Source organism: Tiliqua scincoides, chromosome 9 (genome assembly GCF_035046505.1).
Source record: "Tiliqua scincoides isolate rTilSci1 chromosome 9, rTilSci1.hap2, whole genome shotgun sequence".
NCBI lineage: Eukaryota > Metazoa > Chordata > Lepidosauria > Squamata > Scincidae > Tiliqua > Tiliqua scincoides.
In genome coordinates, this window is record NC_089829.1 from 16,873,646 (window position 1) to 16,892,146 (window position 18,501).

Below are 18,501 nucleotides of genomic sequence, written 5' to 3' on the forward strand. Positions count from 1 at the left end.
TCAGCAGCCCTTACACTGCTGGACCAGCACAAAAGTTTCTGGAAGTTAGATGTGTCCAAAGATAAGGAAGAATAGAGGAATACACACAGGGCATCATCATGCAGCCACTAGTTGCAAAGGCTAAAATATCTTCAGAGACAGGGTTGCCACTAAATACTTCATTCTGGGAACAAAAACAGAATGGCCAGTTATCTTCCTGTGGGAAGATCTTCCTGCTTGGGATCTTTCAGAGGCACCAGCTTTGCTATTGTGGAATGGATCACTCTTGGTCAGCCATAGCAAGGCATTCTTTCTGTAGCTACTGACTGATGAGAAAACCTTCCAGCACGCTCATATTTGTGATGACTTACAGAGGAACTGACTTGACAACATTTGCAGGTTGTTCCTGTGCAAATGAGGGGACTACCAACCCAGAGAGGAGCCTCTGAACTCCATGAACCAAGCCCTTATACTGTGCAAAGTCAAGGAGGCCAAGTCTTCTGGGGCATACTAGACCAGTGGTTCTCAAACGTTTAGCGCCGGGATACACTTTTTCGAATGAGTATCTGTCAGGACCCACCGGAAGTGACATCATCAAGCAGGAAAAATTTTTAACAATCCTAGGCTGCAATCCTACTCACACTTACCCACAAATAAGTCCCATTGATTATCATTGTTAAAAGTATATAAATAGTAGCCTGTTATAAGTACAGATCTGTCACATTTCCCCAAATGCAGTCACGTACCATAGTAGCATCAAGTCTGATATATTGGATGTAGGCAACCTTCAGCCTCGAAAGACTATGGTATCGCGCTCTGAATGGTGGTTCTGGAACAGGGTCTAGTGTGGCTGAAAAGGCCAATTCGGGAGTGACAATCCCTTCCACACTGGGAGCAACTGCAGTCTGTCCCTGGTCTGTCTCCCTGGCTATGGGCCTTCCTTCTTTGCCTCTTTGCCTCAGACTGTTGGCCAAGTGTCTCTTCAAACTGAGAAAGGCCATGCTGCACAGCCTGCCTCCAAGCGGACCGCTCAGAGGCCAGGGTTTCCCACTTGTTGAGGTCCACTCCTAAGGCTTTCAGATCCCTCTTGCAGATGTATCGCAGCTGTGGTCTACCTGTAGGGCGCTTTCCCTACATGAGTTCTCCATAGAGGAGATCCTTTGGGATCCGGCCATCATCCATTCTCACAACATGACCGAGCCAACTCAGGCATCTGTTTCAGCAGTGCATACATGCTAGGGATTCCAGCACGTTCCAGGACTGTGTTGTTTGGAACTTTGTCCTGCCAGGTGATGCCAAGAATGTGTCGGAGGCAGCACATGTGGAAAGCGTATTAAAAATATATGACTCTGATATATTAAAAATAAAATATTGAAATGAATGGGGACCCACCTGAAATTGGCTCACGATCCACCTAGTGGGTCCTGACCCAGTTTGAGAAACACTGCCCTAGACTGCTCAGGCACAGTCTGACAGTCAACTGCTACATGGGAGGGAAACACTGTTCTGAGCAAACAAGCTAAGAGGGGGTGATGGTAGGCAATGGTGCCCTCTCCCCTGGCAACAAATACAAAGCCAGGCAGAAGGGAGCTTTGCATTCAATCTCTCGTTCTAGAACCTTTGGTTTCCCCACTATACATCCCAAACAGAAAGACAGTCCAGTGTGGTGGGGGCAAAGAGGCACTCTCTCTTTGCTTTGTACCACACCTGTCCAAGAACTTTGGACAAGAAATACCCTGAATAAATCAGACCAAGAACAGTATCTCCAAGGTTGCATGAGGGCTGATTTGGGCACACCAATTTGCTGTCTGAGTAACAGCTTCAAGCTGTGGAGGGGAGGTTCCCATCTGACCGAATGAAGTCTAAACTTCCTAAACAGGCATGCTTGAGGATGGGGGCTCTGCAACTTCAGCGCTGTAGGTCTGAAGATTGTAGAGAAGAAAAGTGCCCGGCTTTCTGCTGTCGGGTGCATTAACTCAACAGCAACCCTTCCCTGTGCTAGGAACCCACTCTGTATCCAGCATTTCCTTTCCTGGTTCATCCATGCAAGTTTTTGTTGTTGTTTTTTTACATCATAACTGCCAAATCACAACTGCTGCAGGCAGTTGGCTCCATTGCTACTACAATAAAATCAAAGTATAGCGTAGGAGGCTTTTGCATTAAGCGCAGTGCCAAGTGGGCTCAGGCATTACTGGGTGAAACGACCTGTGGCAACAGTGAAGGTGCTGAGGATTTTAGCCACTTGTGGAAAAAGAAGGCAAGTGTCCAAGGGTGATTGTTTACATAGGAATATCAGTGCCAGTCTACAATATATGACTTCTAGAATTTGAACCAGTACAAAAGCGGTATATAAAAAACTATATATAGTTGAAAAGCAGTATATAAATACTGTTAATAATAGTAATAGTAATAATAATAACAACAACAATACAACTAAAGAGACAGTCAAATACATACATCTGTCAAGGACAACCTCTGGATACCTTCAGATCTGCCACAGCAGATGAGAAGTGGGTGGTGACCAGAGAGGTGGCCTTCCCTGTGGAAACATCCCAGCTTAGAATTTCTTTTCTAGCAAAAGGTGCCTGACAGAACCTGGCATCTTTTTGACTTGGGGTGGAATGAGACAGTGCACATCATTTTCATGCTCCCTGGTCTTTGGAACTTTTATTCCCATTCTGCTGCTGGATTCTGCAATGCCCTGTAGCTGGACAGCCCTTCATCACTGTTGGCTCTTGGCTTTGTATCTGTTTATATTGTGACCCACCTTGGAGACTCCTCTTGGACTCAGCATGTCAACTGCTGACATGTTAAAAAGAGAAGCCCTTGATAAGTAGGTCCACTTTGAGTTTCTCTAGCCTTTTTTTGCAGGCATATGAACTAGCAGCCATCATCACACTGACAACCACTTCTCATGTTGCGAAATGAGCCCTGCCTCTTGTCTGTCCTAAATTTACTGCTGAACAACTTCACTGGGTGATCAAATTTTCCTATTAGCCTCCAACTATTCCAGGTTCCATAAGCCTCTAGCATGGCTTATTCTGAATGTGAAAACCAAAAGCAGGCTCCTCTTTCCTTGAATGGAACATGCTCCAACACCTCCGTCATTCCTCCTTGCAAGCAGCAACAAAACAGTCTCCTTTCTGAGAGATATTAACCTCTTTTACAGTACAGTAGCAGGAGGAGAAGAGCTTTCAGAGATGGCTATGAAGGGAAAGAAAAGTGGTGGAAGAAACAGGAAGGGATGGTGAAGCTGAATAGGAATCTGTTGGCAGACAATGCCCCAGTGAACTTTTGGTCGCACAAGCAGTGGCTTTAAGACACAAATTTTCAACGAATTAGAAAGACACAAGGAACAGCCTCCTTTTAAAGAACACTGGGAAGCAATTCACACAAGTTTCAGACAACAAGGATAATTCAGAGCTCCTCCAAAATTCATGCCAAAGACGCTTTGCAACAGTAACTGACAAAACATGCGAGCACTTTTTCTCGGGTGGAACAGCAAGATACAACTGTCTGTGTTGAGCTGACATGGAATAGTGGCTAAGAGTGTTGCCCACGTCCACCATGCACCGGCGACATCCTTCTCAGCCTCAGTCTTCCCCATTCGCAATATGGGGATAAAACTACTTACCTTACAGGACTGTTGAAAAGGCTTATATTGAGATAATACATGCAAGGATTTTGTACACCCAAAAATATCATTTTAAATAACAGTTTTGTGTGAGGTTAACTCTCTTGGCTGCTGTTACACATGTGGCAATGTCCATTCTAGTGCACTAGAATGGAGCACCAGCATTTAGGGCTGAGGTATTCAATCTGTGCGTCCCGCCTCCTTAGGGAGGCGTGGCTAGCCTCCAGGGGCGTCGCCAAGCATCTTGGGGAGAGAGGCTATGCTGGGCTGCTCAGCTCCATGTGCTGCCTGCTGACTTGCTGCTTTTCTGCAGCTATGAAAGAGGTGGGTGGTGCAGTGTAAGGCTGGGAGGGCTGTGAAACATGCTGGGGGAGGTGGGAGAGAAGGCTGGCTGGCTGGGCAGGCAGAGATACCGCATCTCATCATGGAGCTATCTCCATGTGCAACCTTGCCCCAAGGACTACATTTCCCAGTGTGCCCCTCCCCATGGCATCCTGGGATTGGTCAAGGCTGCTTGGGAAGGAAGGAGCCAGCCTGCTCCTCGTGGGGGGGGGGGGTTCCAAATGCCCCAGCCTGCATCCCTTCGTCTTGCCTGGGGGGGAACAGGGGTAGCATCTGCATGTTGGGTTTGTGTGTGTGTGTGTGTGAGCAGCCCCATCTACTTTGGGGTAAGTTGTAATCTTGCTGGGTGTGGCTGCTATCCTTTCCACACTTTTCTGGGAGTAAGCTCCATTGACTCAAATGGGGCTTACTTCTGAGTAGACCTACCTAGGATTGGGGTCTGTGTCAGCTTAACCCAGGATCCTCACCTTTCTCTTTTTCCTCCCCCTTCAGAAAAGCAAAAAAGTCACTCTTGATGGCTTTCTCTCCAAAAATTGATCAAAAACTAAAATCCCCATTCCTTTTTAGCCATTCACCCTTTTCCTCCTGCCTCCTTTGGGGGAGGGGGGGTACTCTGTTGGCTGCTATTGTAAGACAAAAGGCACAATCCTAGCTAGGTCTACTCAGAAGTCAGTCCTATTGTGTTCAATGGGACTTACTCCCAGGAAAGTGGGGTTAGGATTCCAGCCAAACAGTCTCTAGGTCTCAGTTTGCAATTAGCAGATACACACAAAACAAAGTCTTCCCCTCCCCCAGCAAATTCATCACTTCCCCCTCCCTTTCCCAAACCCTCCAGGTGTGCTGCTAACAAACTCAGGGCACAATCCTAATCAGGTCTACTCAGAAGTAAGTCCTATTTTGTTCAATGGGACAAATTTTGTTCAAGTGTGGTTAGGATTGCAGCCTCAGAGTGCTGGCAGCCTTGTTTCTAGTGTATAATTATAACACCATCCCCATTTTTGGGGTAACTGAGGTGAGGTGTTGTAATGGGGAGCCATGGCCAATGGCTACAAGGATCAGGGGAGGCGCGAGCCAGAAAAGTTCAAGAACCACTGATTTAGGGAAACAGAACATCTGCATCTCCCATGGCTGCTAGTCATGCCTCCCCCTGCCCCAATTTTGAGGATCCACCAGTTGGTTATTACTCACTTCCTGACCAAGAATTGCCAAATGCCTTAAAAACAGGAAACATTTTCTTAATAACAGAGCAGCAATATCATTAGGCAAAACAAGCATGTTAGTTATTTGAGACAAGTCTCCTCGTCAGAAATTTCCCTATGGTACAGAACAAACAGCTTGAAACCTGGAGTTCTGTTTTTGTGTGCAAACAGCATTTAAAGTCTAGCAGAGGAAGGACTCAAATGGCTTGCCAAAGGTGTGTGTGTGGGGACGACGACAGCAGGGGAGCTCCCCCATCAGCCTGAATTCAGAGAAAGACACTCTCCCAGGACTCACCATCCACCACCTCTGTACATCCAATGGCAGATCCATGTTCTCTTTGGTCCACACTGGGGAGATGTTGCTGTCGTAACGAGCGTCAAACCACTCTGAGTCGCCCACGCCCACCATGCACCGGTGACAGGTGCAGCTCCGCACAAAGAGCCCTTCCTTGCTGAGGCGCTGCATGCCAGCATAGCCTGGCACAAGCTTCACCCTGTGGATGCTGCCCAGCCCACTGGGGTCCAGGTAGGCAATGCTGTGGTGGGAGTAGGTGAAAAGCAAGGACATGACGAAGACCAGCAGGAAGGCAGTGGACAGGAACCAGAAGCGCAGGGAAAACTTCATGGTGGGCATAAAAAGGAAGCTCAGCAAGGGCAGCACAGCAAGGGAGGCTGCTTCTTAGCTGGCCAGCCTGCCCTGGCCCTCTGTCCACACTCTCTGTCACAACAGAAGTAAAGAAAGAAGCACACTCCGTTGTGAAGTCAAGAGAGAAATAGCCTGGTGGGGAGGGCAAAAGACAGAGCCAGAAAGGTCCTCAAAGCTTCCACAGGCACCCTCACAGTTCACTGGATGCCACAGTGCCCAGCTTAGTTGCAAGAGTTCAGACAACAAACAAAAGCAGCTTCTAGAGATGGACCATCCTAGGAAGCACCCACCCACTAGTCCTTCCGGTCTTTCTTAGGTCCACAACAAGAACACCAGCCGTCTGCAGCTTCCAGGCTTTGGCAACAGAGCAAAAGTGAGCTGTGGCTCTCATGGGCAGAGACAACCACACACCCCTCGCTTGGGTCAGGACAGCAGTCTCTGCAAACGGTTCCCTCCAGCGGGATGCCTGGCTGCCATCTCTGCCCTGGTATCTTTCTGAGAGGTGGGGGAGAGGGGAGAGGACAGAGAGACTGTCAGGACACCAAGAAGGTCCTCCCCAGCCGTTGGCACAAGCTTCTAGGCTCTGCAGTTCAGACAGAGGAGTGGAAAGTAACCACTTGCTGGGTCTCAGAGGAACTCCATCCGAGAGATTCAGGAGGCACCATTTTGCCCACATCTGGTGATCTGCTGCTGCCTCTCATCACAGCACTTGGCCTTTGGGAAGGCCCTCACTTGTCGCCTTTGCAGAGATGAGCTACACATCTGCGGCGAGGCCTAAGGACAGCTGCTGCTTGGGTGGCCTACGCACTCTCTTCTCCCTACTGCAGCAGCATGTGCGCATACACACTGCTCCCACTCAGCCCTGCAACATCCTCCTCGATCTGGTGCCTGCCAGGCATGGAGCTGCAGTGTGGCTCATCCTTCTCCGCTGCTTAGGCTTTTAAATAATCCCTTGGCAATCTTCCCCTCTTCACTTGCTTGCCCAGAAGAGCTTCTGCTTCAACAAAGCCCTGAAACTAGAGAGAAAGGGAGTTATTTCAGTATATATTTTACGTACCATATAGAAATAAAAGTGTGGTGATCACATCACAACAGTTAGAGCAATGCCCCAGCCACTCTCCGCCTGCTCAAGCAGTCCCTGGGGAAGCCAAATCCTAGCTCATGACAATCCAGGAGAGACAGGCCCTCCGTCCCCACTAGCAGGAGACACGTACACATCAGCTTCCTCTATCCTGAGGGCCTCTACAGCAGAAAGTGTGGCCACAGGGCACTCCTGGCTGGATACTTTAGCCAGCCTAATCTTGGACTCTACCCACAGCATTGCCAAGGGGGAGAAAGCATCACTCCTCCAAGGCAGGCAGTTATTCTTGTGTGCTCCTTGTGTGAACTAAAAATTCTATATTTGGATTAAGGGACAGCAAGACAACTCTCAGATCTCCAAGAAAAACCACACCAATTTTCAAAACCCTTTTAATTGGACTACGCTCTACTGTATCAACAAAGGCATGTTTCTGGGTTGCAAGGAATTGCTGGTCAGGAAGCATGTTCCCAAAACCAACACCTCTTTCCAGCAAAATGTCTCAAAAGCTGGAGTGAGGGTACTCCAAGTGAGTCAGTCCAAGATACCTTGGTAAAGACTTAATCCTCCTCAGCCTGTGCTAAAGCACCCACATTCCAACAGGCTTTTGATGTGTGGGGAGGCATACTAACAGGAAAAAAAAATCATTCAACATTGGATGCATCAGCAGCAAGCAATGGGGAAGCTGCACCTGTAGAGTTTTTGCCTGGATGCATCCTCCCCACCCAACGGCATCTGGTCTGGATGCCTTTAAAAGGGGATTGGACAAGTTTCTGGAGGAAAAATCCATCACGGGTTACAGCCATGATGTGTATGTGCAACCTCCTGATTTTAGAAATGGGCTGTGTCAGAATGCCAATGCAAGGGAGGGCACCAGGATGCAGGTCTCTTGTTATCTGGTGTGCTCCCTGGGGCATTTGGTGGGTTGCTGTGAGATTCAGGAAGCTGAACGAGATGGGCCTATGGCCTGATCCGGTGGGGCTGTTCTTATGTTCTTACCTGGAGTCTAATCCTATTAAGAATATTTATATATCATTCTGGCGAAGTTCACAGACATGAGATGGTTCCCTGGCCCAAGGACCTCACACTTGAAGCCCAAGAGAGGCACCAGCAGCAGCTACTGGGAGGCTGGGTAAAATTGGAAGAAGCAATGCTCTCCTAGATGGCCTCCTCTTTGCCCAGCCCAGCCCAGCCCAGCAAGCTGCTTAATTCATTTCAATATTGTTACTTCTTTCTGTTGCTAACTGCCTTATGGGCCCACATGGGGAGAAGGGTAGCAAAGAAACCTGTTACAACCCAAAAATACAAAACTCAGAGGAACTTAGAAAAGTGGGTAAAACAATATCTGCAAGACACTAAGGGGCAGTATATTGTCAAGGAGGCAGATGACCCACAGCCTACCAGTCTCAGACCTTTACTCATGTCCTCCTTAACCTGTTCTCTGACCCCCCCAGCCTCCCTCCATGAGCTCTGCCAGTTACACAGAGCCTACCATGCCAAGTGCTCACACCCAGCCATGCAAAAGGACAGCTCTAGCCATTCCAAAGTCTAGGATCAGCACCACCACCAGAGATGTATGCCCAGTTTAAAAGCATGTAAAGTACTTTTCTTTGAAACCTTTTTACTGCCTCAGCTCCTGTTTTAGTGTTAGCAGCAAACTAATGGAGGTTGATGGCAAGCAACTGGAAAAAGGATCTGCTGCTTTACGACTCTGATTAAACCAAATTCATAATCCTTTTTCCAGCACTTGCTCATAAGTAAATTTGGACCAGTGCATAGAATTGCACTTTAAGATTGTAGAAGACAATGCAAAAATGCAGAACTCTCTCATTGCTTTAATAATTTTAGAGCATCAAACTGCAGCTTCCTCAACAAGATGCTTTCGCTACAAGGAGAAGCTGCCTTTTGTGAAGAATATGGCTGGGGCAGGGCAACATGGAGGTAGAACAACACCTGCCCTGCCAACCCCTTCACCTCACAGAGGGAATGGAGAAGCCACTGCTGTTTCCTTCATTTAAACTGGGGCTGCTGCTGTCGCTTCTCAAGGCCAGAACAGATTCACATAAAAAGCTGCCACCTTGGCGAAACTTCCCTCCCAATATGACAGGGAGCCCCCAAATCCCAGATGCCCCCTTAAAACCAGACAGGCATTTTGGGAGGTGGGGACCAACCAGCTGATCAGGCAGACTGCAAAGCAATAGCGGATTCTAGGTCTCCATTGCCCTTCTCAAAGTAGTGGATTTCAGCAGACTTGCATCATGAAGGGGGAACCCCCAATCCTTGCCCGCATGAGGCATATTAAGCCCAGACCGAGCCATTCCATTGAGAGGCTGCAGCATCCTACAAAGCAGCTGCTTCATTTTCTACATCAGGAAGAGAAACTGCTGGTCTCTTCCTTTACAGCTACTCTGGAAACAATGGGAGAATTCTGTGGCTCAAACAATGGCGCTTTGGAGAGGAAGTGAGAGGTCAGAGTTTACTTCGGAGATGGATGGAAGAAGAGCCCTGCACACCACTGCTGCTCTCAGATAGGTGCCAAGTGCATCTCTTTCACACTTAGCACCTGTCTTGGCACCTACAGTTTCTCCTGCAAGCATTTCCTCCCTGCAAGCTTCAATCCCAGAGGATGCCAATAAGTCCAGGAATGCTCCCCCTGAACAGAGAATTTCTGGCTTTCAACTCCATTTGCCATGTAGCTGTATCAGACATTAGAGGCCTGGGTTGTCATGAATTTGACCCACTGTTACAAAGTTGCTGATTTTGCTCATCAAAAGGCTTACAAGTTGCAGGAAGCAAACAATATCTTTTCATCAATTAGCTAAGAGAGATTGTCCTACAGCTTCTAAGAATGTCATTTACTGTCCTGGCAGTTATAGGTGTTGAAACTGGAGCTTTTCTTAGAAAAACCATGAGACTGAGATGTTTCTATTGATGGGATTGACTGATCAGGACCACCAGAAGTGATGCTTCTCCTTTGGGACAGTATTTTAAAATTATTTGGTCATCACTGGACAGAAACTTAAATTCCTCAAGGGCAAACCGATCAAGGGCTTTTGCTAATCACTGCTGAGCAACTGTTTTCTGTTAGCTGATGTAATTTTACCATGCAACCTGCAAACAGACGCACTGTCTCCAAACCAGGCTATGAATTGGTGCAATTCATTCATTCATTGTCTTCCTCTGCAATTAATCCCTTTGCTTAATGCTGACAAAGCTTCATCTAGAATAGACTGCTAGATGTTTTTAGGCAAGGGGAGGAAAAATGGGTGCTGAGAGCCAGGTAGCCCAAGGGGATGATAGATAACCCATCCCTTGCAAGTAAGACTGATTTCCATGATGCCACTGCAATGATCAAGCAGCTCAAGAACCACCTAGCCTAAGGTGTGGATCACACATTACAGGAGGAATGCTCTCTGTGTTGCTGCAGGTTGAAATACACATTCTACACATGGCAAAAAGCTGTTTGAATCAAGCAACTCCCACTGCTGCAAGAACACAAATCCCCTCTAGACACCAATTGCATATGCAAGCATGCTTAGAAGGGCAAGGTTAAGATGTGGGCACACTTGCCACATGGCTCAGGGCACAATCCTAACCAGGTCTACTCAGAAGTAAGTCCTATTTTGATCAATGGGGTTTACTCTCAGGAAAGTGTGGTTAGGATTGCAGCCTCACTTGCCATGCATTTGGTATGCACACAGATGAATGAAACCCAGACTGCTGCAAGCTTTGCCCCACCAACACGTCCTTTACTTCTACAGTTCTGCGAGAAGCTAGTGCCTTCAGAGCTTTTGCCAGGGCCTTCGATGCTTCAGACAGACTAACTTGGGGTGGGGGGAATGAGTTGGCTGAAACTGACTCAGCAGCATGTGTGTTTAGGCCAAAAGGGAATAAGGACAACAGAAGCCATGTAAGGAATGTACAGGGGTATGGGCGGCAGTTAAAATCTTGGATATCCTACTCATGAACCTGCCTGCAAGTTTTATCAAGTTTCTTTTCCTGCAAAGAGTATAGCAGCGATGCCCAGACTGTGCACACTGGAGGCCAAGGCACCCATGAGCCTCCAGTGCCCACCCACGGGAAGACTGCCTGTTAGGTCACCTCTCTGGGCTGGCAGCTTTTGCACTGCTGGGATGGGTGATCCTGCTGCCTCTCTATGCTGGATGCATCATGTCCAGTACAGACATGCAGCAGATTACTTGGCCGCTAAAGAGGTTTATAACGGCATCCCTGCACTGCCTCCATCTCATGACAAGACAAGGCAGGAATCAAAAGAAACACAGAGGCTGGGTTCAGGCATAATACAAAACCACAACTTCGCATTGTACTGAGCCACCTCAGAAACAGGCAGAAGAGGACATGAATCAACAGTTTAAACCAGGGGTGTCCAAACTTTTTGGCAGGAGGGCCACATCATCACTCTGACACTGTGTAGGGGGCCAGGGAAAAATAAGAATTAATTTACATTTCAAATTTGAAAAAATTTACATAAATTAATATATTAGAGATGGAACTTGAATGAATGAATGAAGGTCTTGCAAAAGCTCGATGCCTATGAAAGGCCTTGCACAAAGCAAGGCCAGCCTTTGGCCGTCACGCTGAGAGCAGTTACATCAGGCCAACACGGGCTCCAGCAAGTCTCTGGAGGGCCAGAGGCTCATTGGAGACTGGGGGCTCCCCGAGGGCTGGACTGGGAGTCCTCGAGGGCCACACGTGGCCCCAGGGCCAAGGTTTGGGCACCACTGGTTTGAACTAAGCAGGTTTGTAAATCAGTTTGTGCTACCTGAATAATTCATAGGCCATGGATCCCATAGCACCTGCTCTGCCCCAAGGACTGCAACCCTACAGAGACAGGACTGTGTTTAAGAAGAGCAGCAGCAAACAGCTCTAAACCATGGTTGCACCAATCAGCATTTCTTGTAGCATCTGAACCCAACCACCAGGTGGTTCCTTGCTAGGCAAATACACCTTACTCTTACAGATGCCAGAATGATAATTTGTTAGGTTTTGTCTTTGATACACTTTTATACCTCACATGATATGCTGCCTTGGATGCCTTGTTCACAAGGGGAGAAGGTGGGATATAAATCTGTTAAATAATACATTCTAGAAAACAAACATGAATCATGGTATGGAAAAAATAAGGTGGGGGGGTCTTTAAGCATGCATACTTTTAGAACAAAGAGCTCTGTGGCACCTTAAAGAATAATGTTTATTATTTCAGCAGACACCTTTGTGAAACTTATGTCGAAATAAACGTGATGGCATTTAAGATGCTCCCGGACATAGCTGCTGCCCTTTCTGGAAGCTGTTACACAAGCACAGTCTCTTCTCTTTTCCCAGCACTCTCTTGCCCCGTTAATAATGCATTGTGTGCTGTTCCTTAAGAGGAGACAATCTGAACAAGAAAGCAACACCAGAGCTGACCGCGCACCTGGCATGTTGTCAGGGAGGCCTCCTGGATCCCTGAAGATGCACTGCAGCAAAAAGGCCGTGCCACAACCCACTGTTCACTGCATCTCAGTCATGGGGCCAACACCCTTGTAAACACCCCAGTCAGCCAGCTGAGCAAGCTGAATGGAAAGGACACTGCAAAGTGGGGAGAATACTATCTCAGCCAGAGGGAATCAGGCAAAGAATTGGCTGTTAGGGTTGCAATTTTTGTTTAAACTGGTGGGGGGATTCTCCACATTGTGGAGTTCACAATGGGCACAAAACTTCCATCATTGAGGAGGAGGAGGTCTGGAATGAGTCCTTGTGTGACGACTGCCAAGAGCACCCACTTCCACAGAACAGTTTTTATCTGAAAGTCCATCAGGTAGAGGTGGATCAGCAGCAGTGCCTACAACATTCAAAACTCCCAAAGCCCGAATGCATTAAGAATGTCTGGTCAAGAAGGCTGCCACTCAGAGTCCTCCGTATCTATGCTTGGAATACAACTGGCTACCCACCACGGGAAGCATGCTGCCACTCCTCACAGTGGCCAACCCAGTGGCAAGAGATTAGCTGATTTGCAGCATCAGTGGCACAGAGCTTTGACAGCTGGCCATGGGTGTGGGTGGGTGGGTCTGGCCTGCTAACACTCCCCATCTTTTCCAAGTGGTCTTTAGGTGAGGTTAGCTGCAGACCAGGGTATTATCCCAACCAGCACTGGAAGGTAGCAGAAAAGCCATCTAGTCCAGAACCAGGGACTGTGTGCACATGCAGACAGATATCCAGATCTAATTCTTGTAGTGGGGGATTCGATTATTAGAAACATAGAGAGGGGGGTTTGCGACGGATGTGAGGACCGCATGGTGACTTGCCTGCCTGGTGCGAAGGTTGCGGACATCACTTCTCGTCTAGACAGGCTAGTAGACAGTGCTGGGGGAGAGGTAGCGGCTGTGGTGCATGTCGGCACCAACGACGTGGGCAAGTGTAGCTGGGAGGTCCTGGAGGCCAAATTTAGGCTTTTAGGCAGGAAGCTGAAAGCCAGGACCTCAAAGGTAGCGTTCTCTGAAGTGCTACCTGTTCCACGCGCAGGGCCAGCTAGGCAGGCAGCGATCAGGGGTCTCAATGCGTGGATGAGACGGTGGTGTAGGGAGGAGGGGTTTAGATTCGTTAGGCACTGGGGAACGTTTTGGGACAAGCGGGGCCTGTACAAGAGGGACGGGCTCCATTTGAACCAGAATGGAACCAGACTGCTGGCGCATAACATTAAAAAGGTGGCAGAGCAGCTTTTAAACTGATCCCTGGGGGAAGGCCGACAGGAGCCGAGGGGCATCCGGTTCGGGACTCCTCATCCCTATGGGATGAGGATGGGGAGGTTAGAGAACAACAAGACAAAGGCAGGGTAGGAGAAGAAATTGGGAAAGGTAGGGAGATGGGATGTGATAGACGGTTTGGCACAATGAGAGGATGCGGGGACAAAGGAGCGAATAAGCAGCCCATCCTGGGGCATTCCGTGTATAAATGCTTTTATGCGAATGCCCGAAGTCTACGAGCAAAGGTGGGAGAACTGGAATGTCTGGTGACAAGGGAAAATATTGATATAGTGGGCATAATGGAAACCTGGTGGAATGCGGAGAATCAGTGGGATACCGCAATCCCGGGCTATAAACTCTACAGGAGGGACAGGCAGGGGCGTGTTGGAGGTGGGGTGGCCCTTTATGTTAAGGAAGGGATAGAATCCAGCAAAGTAGAGATTGAAGGTGGGTCCGACTCCACCGTAGAATCTCTGTGGGTTAAATTACCAGGCTTGTGCAGCGATGTAATACTGGGGGCGTGCTATCGTCCTCCAGACCAGAAATCGGATGGGGACCTTGAAATGAGGAAACAGATCAGGGAGGTGACAAGGAGGGACAGGGTTGTAATCATGGGGGACTTCAATTATCCTCATATTGACTGGGTCAATTTGTGTTCTGGTCACGATAAGGAAACCGGATTTCTTGACGTGCTAAATGACTGTGGCTTAGATCAGCTAGTCACGGAGCCCACCAGAGGACAGGTGACTCTGGATTTAATTTTGTGCGGTACGCAGGACCTGGTTAGAGATGTAAACGTTACTGAGCCATTGGGGAACAGTGATCATGCTGCGATCCGTTTTGACGTGCACGTTGGGGGAAGAATACCAGGCAAATCTCTAACAAAAACCCTTGACTTCCGACGGGCGGACTTCCCTCAAATGAGGAGGCTGGTTAGAAGGAGGTTGAAAGGGAGGGTAAAAAGAGTCCAATCTCTCCAGAGTGCATGGAGGCTGCTTAAAACAACAGTAATAGAGGCCCAGCAGAGGTGTATACCACAAAGAAAGAAGGGTTCCACTAAATCCAGGAGGGTGCCCGCATGGCTAACCAGCCAAGTTAGAGAGGCTGTGAAGGGCAAGGAAGCTTCCTTCCGTAAATGGAAGTCTTGCCCTAGTGAGGAGAATAAAAAGGAACATAAACTGTGGCAAAAGAAATGTAAGAAGGTGATATGGGAGGCCAAGCGAGACTATGAGGAACGCATGGCCAGCAACATTAAGGGGAATAATAAAAGCTTCTTCAAATATGTTAGAAGCAGGAAACCCACCAGAGAAGCGGTTGGCCCTCTGGATGGTGAGGGAGGGAAAGGGGAGATAAAAGGAGACTTAGAGATGGCAGAGAAATTAAATGAGTTCTTTGCATCTGTCTTCACGGCAGAAGACCTCGGGCAGATACCGCTGCCCGAACGGCCCCTCCTAACCGAGGAGTTAAGTCAGATAGAGGTTAAAAGAGAAGATGTTTCAGACCTCATTGATAAATTAAAGATCAATAAGTCACCGGGCCCTGATGGCATCCACCCAAGGGTTATTAAGGAATTGAAGAATGAAGTTGCAGATCTCTTGACTAAGGTATGCAACTTGTCTCTCAAAACGGCCACGGTGCCAGAAGATTGGAGGATAGCAAATGTCACGCCTATTTTTAAAAAGGGAAAGAGGGGGGACCCGGGAAACTATAGGCCGGTCAGCCTAACATCCATACCGGGTAAGATGGTGGAATGCCTCATCAAAGATAGGATCTCAAAACACATAGACGAACAGGCCTTGCTGAGGGAGAGTCAGCATGGCTTCTGTAAGGGTAAGTCTTGCCTCAGGAACCTTATAGAATTCTTTGAAAAGGTCAACAGGCATGTGGATGCGGGAGAACCCGTGGACATTATATATCTGGACTTTCAGAAGGCGTTTGACACGGTCCCTCACCAAAGGCTACTGAAAAAACTCCACAATCAGGGAATTAGAGGACAGGTCCTCTCGTGGATTGAGAACTGGTTGGAGGCCAGGAAGCAGAGAGTGGGTGTCAATGAGCAATTTTCACAATGGAGAGAGGTGAAAAGCGGTGTGCCCCAAGGATCTGTCCTGGGACCGGTGCTTTTCAACCTCTTCATAAATGACCTGGAGACAGGGTTGAGCAGTGAAGTGGCTAAGTTTGCAGACGACACCAAACTTTTCCGAGTGGTAAAGACCAGAAGTGATTGTGAGGAGCTCCAGAAGGATCTCTCCAGACTGGCAGAATGGGCAGCAAAATGGCAGATGCGCTTCAATGTCAGTAAGTGTAAAGTCATGCACATTGGGGCAAAAAATCAAAACTTTAGATATAGGCTGATGGGTTCTGAGCTGTCTGTGACAGATCAGGAGAGAGATCTTGGGGTGGTGGTGGACAGGTCGATGAAAGTGTCGACCCAATGTGCGGCGGCAGTGAAGAAGGCCAATTCTATGCTTGGGATCATTAGGAAGGGTATTGAGAACAAAACGGCTAGTATTATAATGCCGTTGTACAAATCGATGGTAAGGCCACACCTGGAGTATTGTGTCCAGTTCTGGTCGCCGCATCTCAAAAAAGACATAGTGGAAATGGAAAAGGTGCAAAAGAGAGCGACTAAGATGATTACGGGGCTGGGGCACCTTCCTTATGAGGAAAGGCTACGGCGTTTGGGCCTCTTCAGCCTAGAAAAGAGACGCTTGAGGGCGGACATGATTGAGACATACAAAATTATGCAGGGGATGGACAGAGTGGATAGGGAGATGCTATTTACACTCTCACATAATACCAGAACCAGGGGACATCCACTAAAATTGAGTGTTGGGCAGGTTAGGACAGACAAAAGAAAATATTTCTTAGCGCGTGGTCGGCCTGTGGAACTCCTTGCCACAGGATGTGGTGCTGGCATCTAGCCTAGACACCTTTAAAAGGGGATTGGACAAGTTTCTGGAGGAAAAATCCATTATGGGGTACAAGCCATGATGTGCATGCGCAACCTCCTGATTTTAGGAATGGGTTAAGTCAGAATGCCAGATGCAGGGGAGGGCACCAGGATGAGGTCTCTTGTTATCTGGTGTGCTCCCTGGGGCATTTGGTGGGCCGCTGTGAGATACAGGAAGCTGGACTACATGGGCCTATGGCCTGATCCAGTGGGGCTGTTCTTATGTTCTTATGTAATTACTAAATCCAGATCACAGAATGCCACTAGCAGAGTGGCAGAGTACAGCAAAACAAAGGCACACAAAGAATGCCTCTGGAAGCTCCTGCCTCTAGAAAACCTACCTGGTTCTTAGGGACCACACTGCACTTCATAAGCTTGTGACCCCAAACCCACATGCACAAGGAGAGGGGTTTTCTACTTGCACAATGGGGTTTCCTGAAAAATGCACATTGGGTCAAGTGTCCCAGATGTGCATTTCTTTAGAGACCCATTAACAGGTGCATCGCACACACCTTGTCTACTTGCTGCATGAAAAGTAGTGAAGCACAAGTGACACTCACATTTGCTGCATCTACATGAAATTCACTCCCTTTCTAGATCCCCACACACCAAGCACTATCTGTGGAGGTTCTGGACAAACACAGCCACTGCTACAAATCGCAGGTGGCCAGCCAGACTCTGCACTGTCCTGGTGGCTGCTGGCACACCAACTCCATTTCTCAGGACTGCTTCAGCCATGGCAGCAGGAGGGAAAGCCAACCTGGACAGATGCCCAGCTATGCCCACAGCTAGTCTCCGTTGCCGCACATTGTATTCCATGACTGGCAGACCACCATGACTCACAATTTGAGCAGCCTGCAGCAGCCGCAGAAACACAGAACAGAGCAAAAAACCGGCTCAGCAGGCAACTAGGAGCCAGCATGGGTTAGCTCTACCCACAGGCACCCTCCCCATACATGGCTGAAAAGTACTCCAGAAGTCCACCTCCTTTTAGGGAGCAGGGAGGAGGAGAAACCAAAGGGACTATTGATTGGAGGATGTTTTGCTGCCAGCAGGACTCCTTCACACAAAGCAGCCTGTCCATTAACAGTGCCATTAAGAACTTCAGAATAAAATACTGGGTACAACTGCAAGCCAGTCCCAACATGCGATCTTTTGAAAGAGTTTCTACAACAATGCCAGAACAGCCCAAATTTGGCCAACTCAAGGCAAATTCATCCCTGACGGCTATTTTTTTTTTTAAAGTACAAGGAGGAACAAGCCCATAAAAGCATTTAGCAAGAATTCCAACCAAGCCGCCCTAGTGGCACCAATACACAGCCGGCAATTCCACTTGCAAACTGCAGGGAGGCTGCTCCATGTCAAAGGATATGCAAGGCAGCTGGAACTCCCCAAAGTTCAAATCTTAGGGGCAGCAGAGCAGCGAGACCAAATGGTAGTAGATCCGTTTCCGAAGGAGCAAGTGGTGGATCTATCCAGGTACGAGCACCAACATCAACTTCCAGACAATTAACCCGACAAGGCTGGCAGTGGGTCCCTTCCACAAAGCCTAGAAATGCACAGGTCTGCGCCTGCACACAAAACAAAGCAAGCAAACAAAATTCCCTTTTTGCCCAGTCTGTTCATTAATTTCAAGAAGTGCTGCTAGGAAGCTTTTGAGTCATACAGAGCTCCCTTTATAGGCAAGGGATCCAAACAACATGTGAAACAGCCAGGGGACATGGTCAACTCCGGATCACAGGGTTCTTCCCACTTATGCTTCAAAAAGTCAAAGCACAAACTGCATTTATCAAGAGTACATGGCAGGCGTGCCTTTTTAGATATAAAAAGAAAGATTTATAAAAAGAAAGTAGCAAGACAAAGTCTTCCTGTAGCTTTATGATGCTTATGCCATGCTGCGCGATGGTAGCATCTATAAATTCAAAGA

The 18,501-nt window shown here is 48.1% G+C and overlaps 1 protein-coding gene across 6 annotated transcripts in view; it reads right to left on the reverse strand.

Moving 5' to 3' along the window:
- Positions 1-18,501, reverse strand: part of ST3GAL2 (ST3 beta-galactoside alpha-2,3-sialyltransferase 2) — a 54,494-nt gene that overhangs the window by 17,860 nt on the left and 18,133 nt on the right. For all 6 annotated transcript variants that reach the window (XM_066637567.1, XM_066637562.1, XM_066637565.1 and 3 more), the window contains one exon: positions 5,450-6,816. In XM_066637567.1, the coding sequence (XP_066493664.1) occupies positions 5,450-5,788 (339 nt within the window). In that variant the 5' untranslated portion in view covers positions 5,789-6,816. The remainder of the gene's footprint in view (positions 1-5,449; positions 6,817-18,501) is intronic.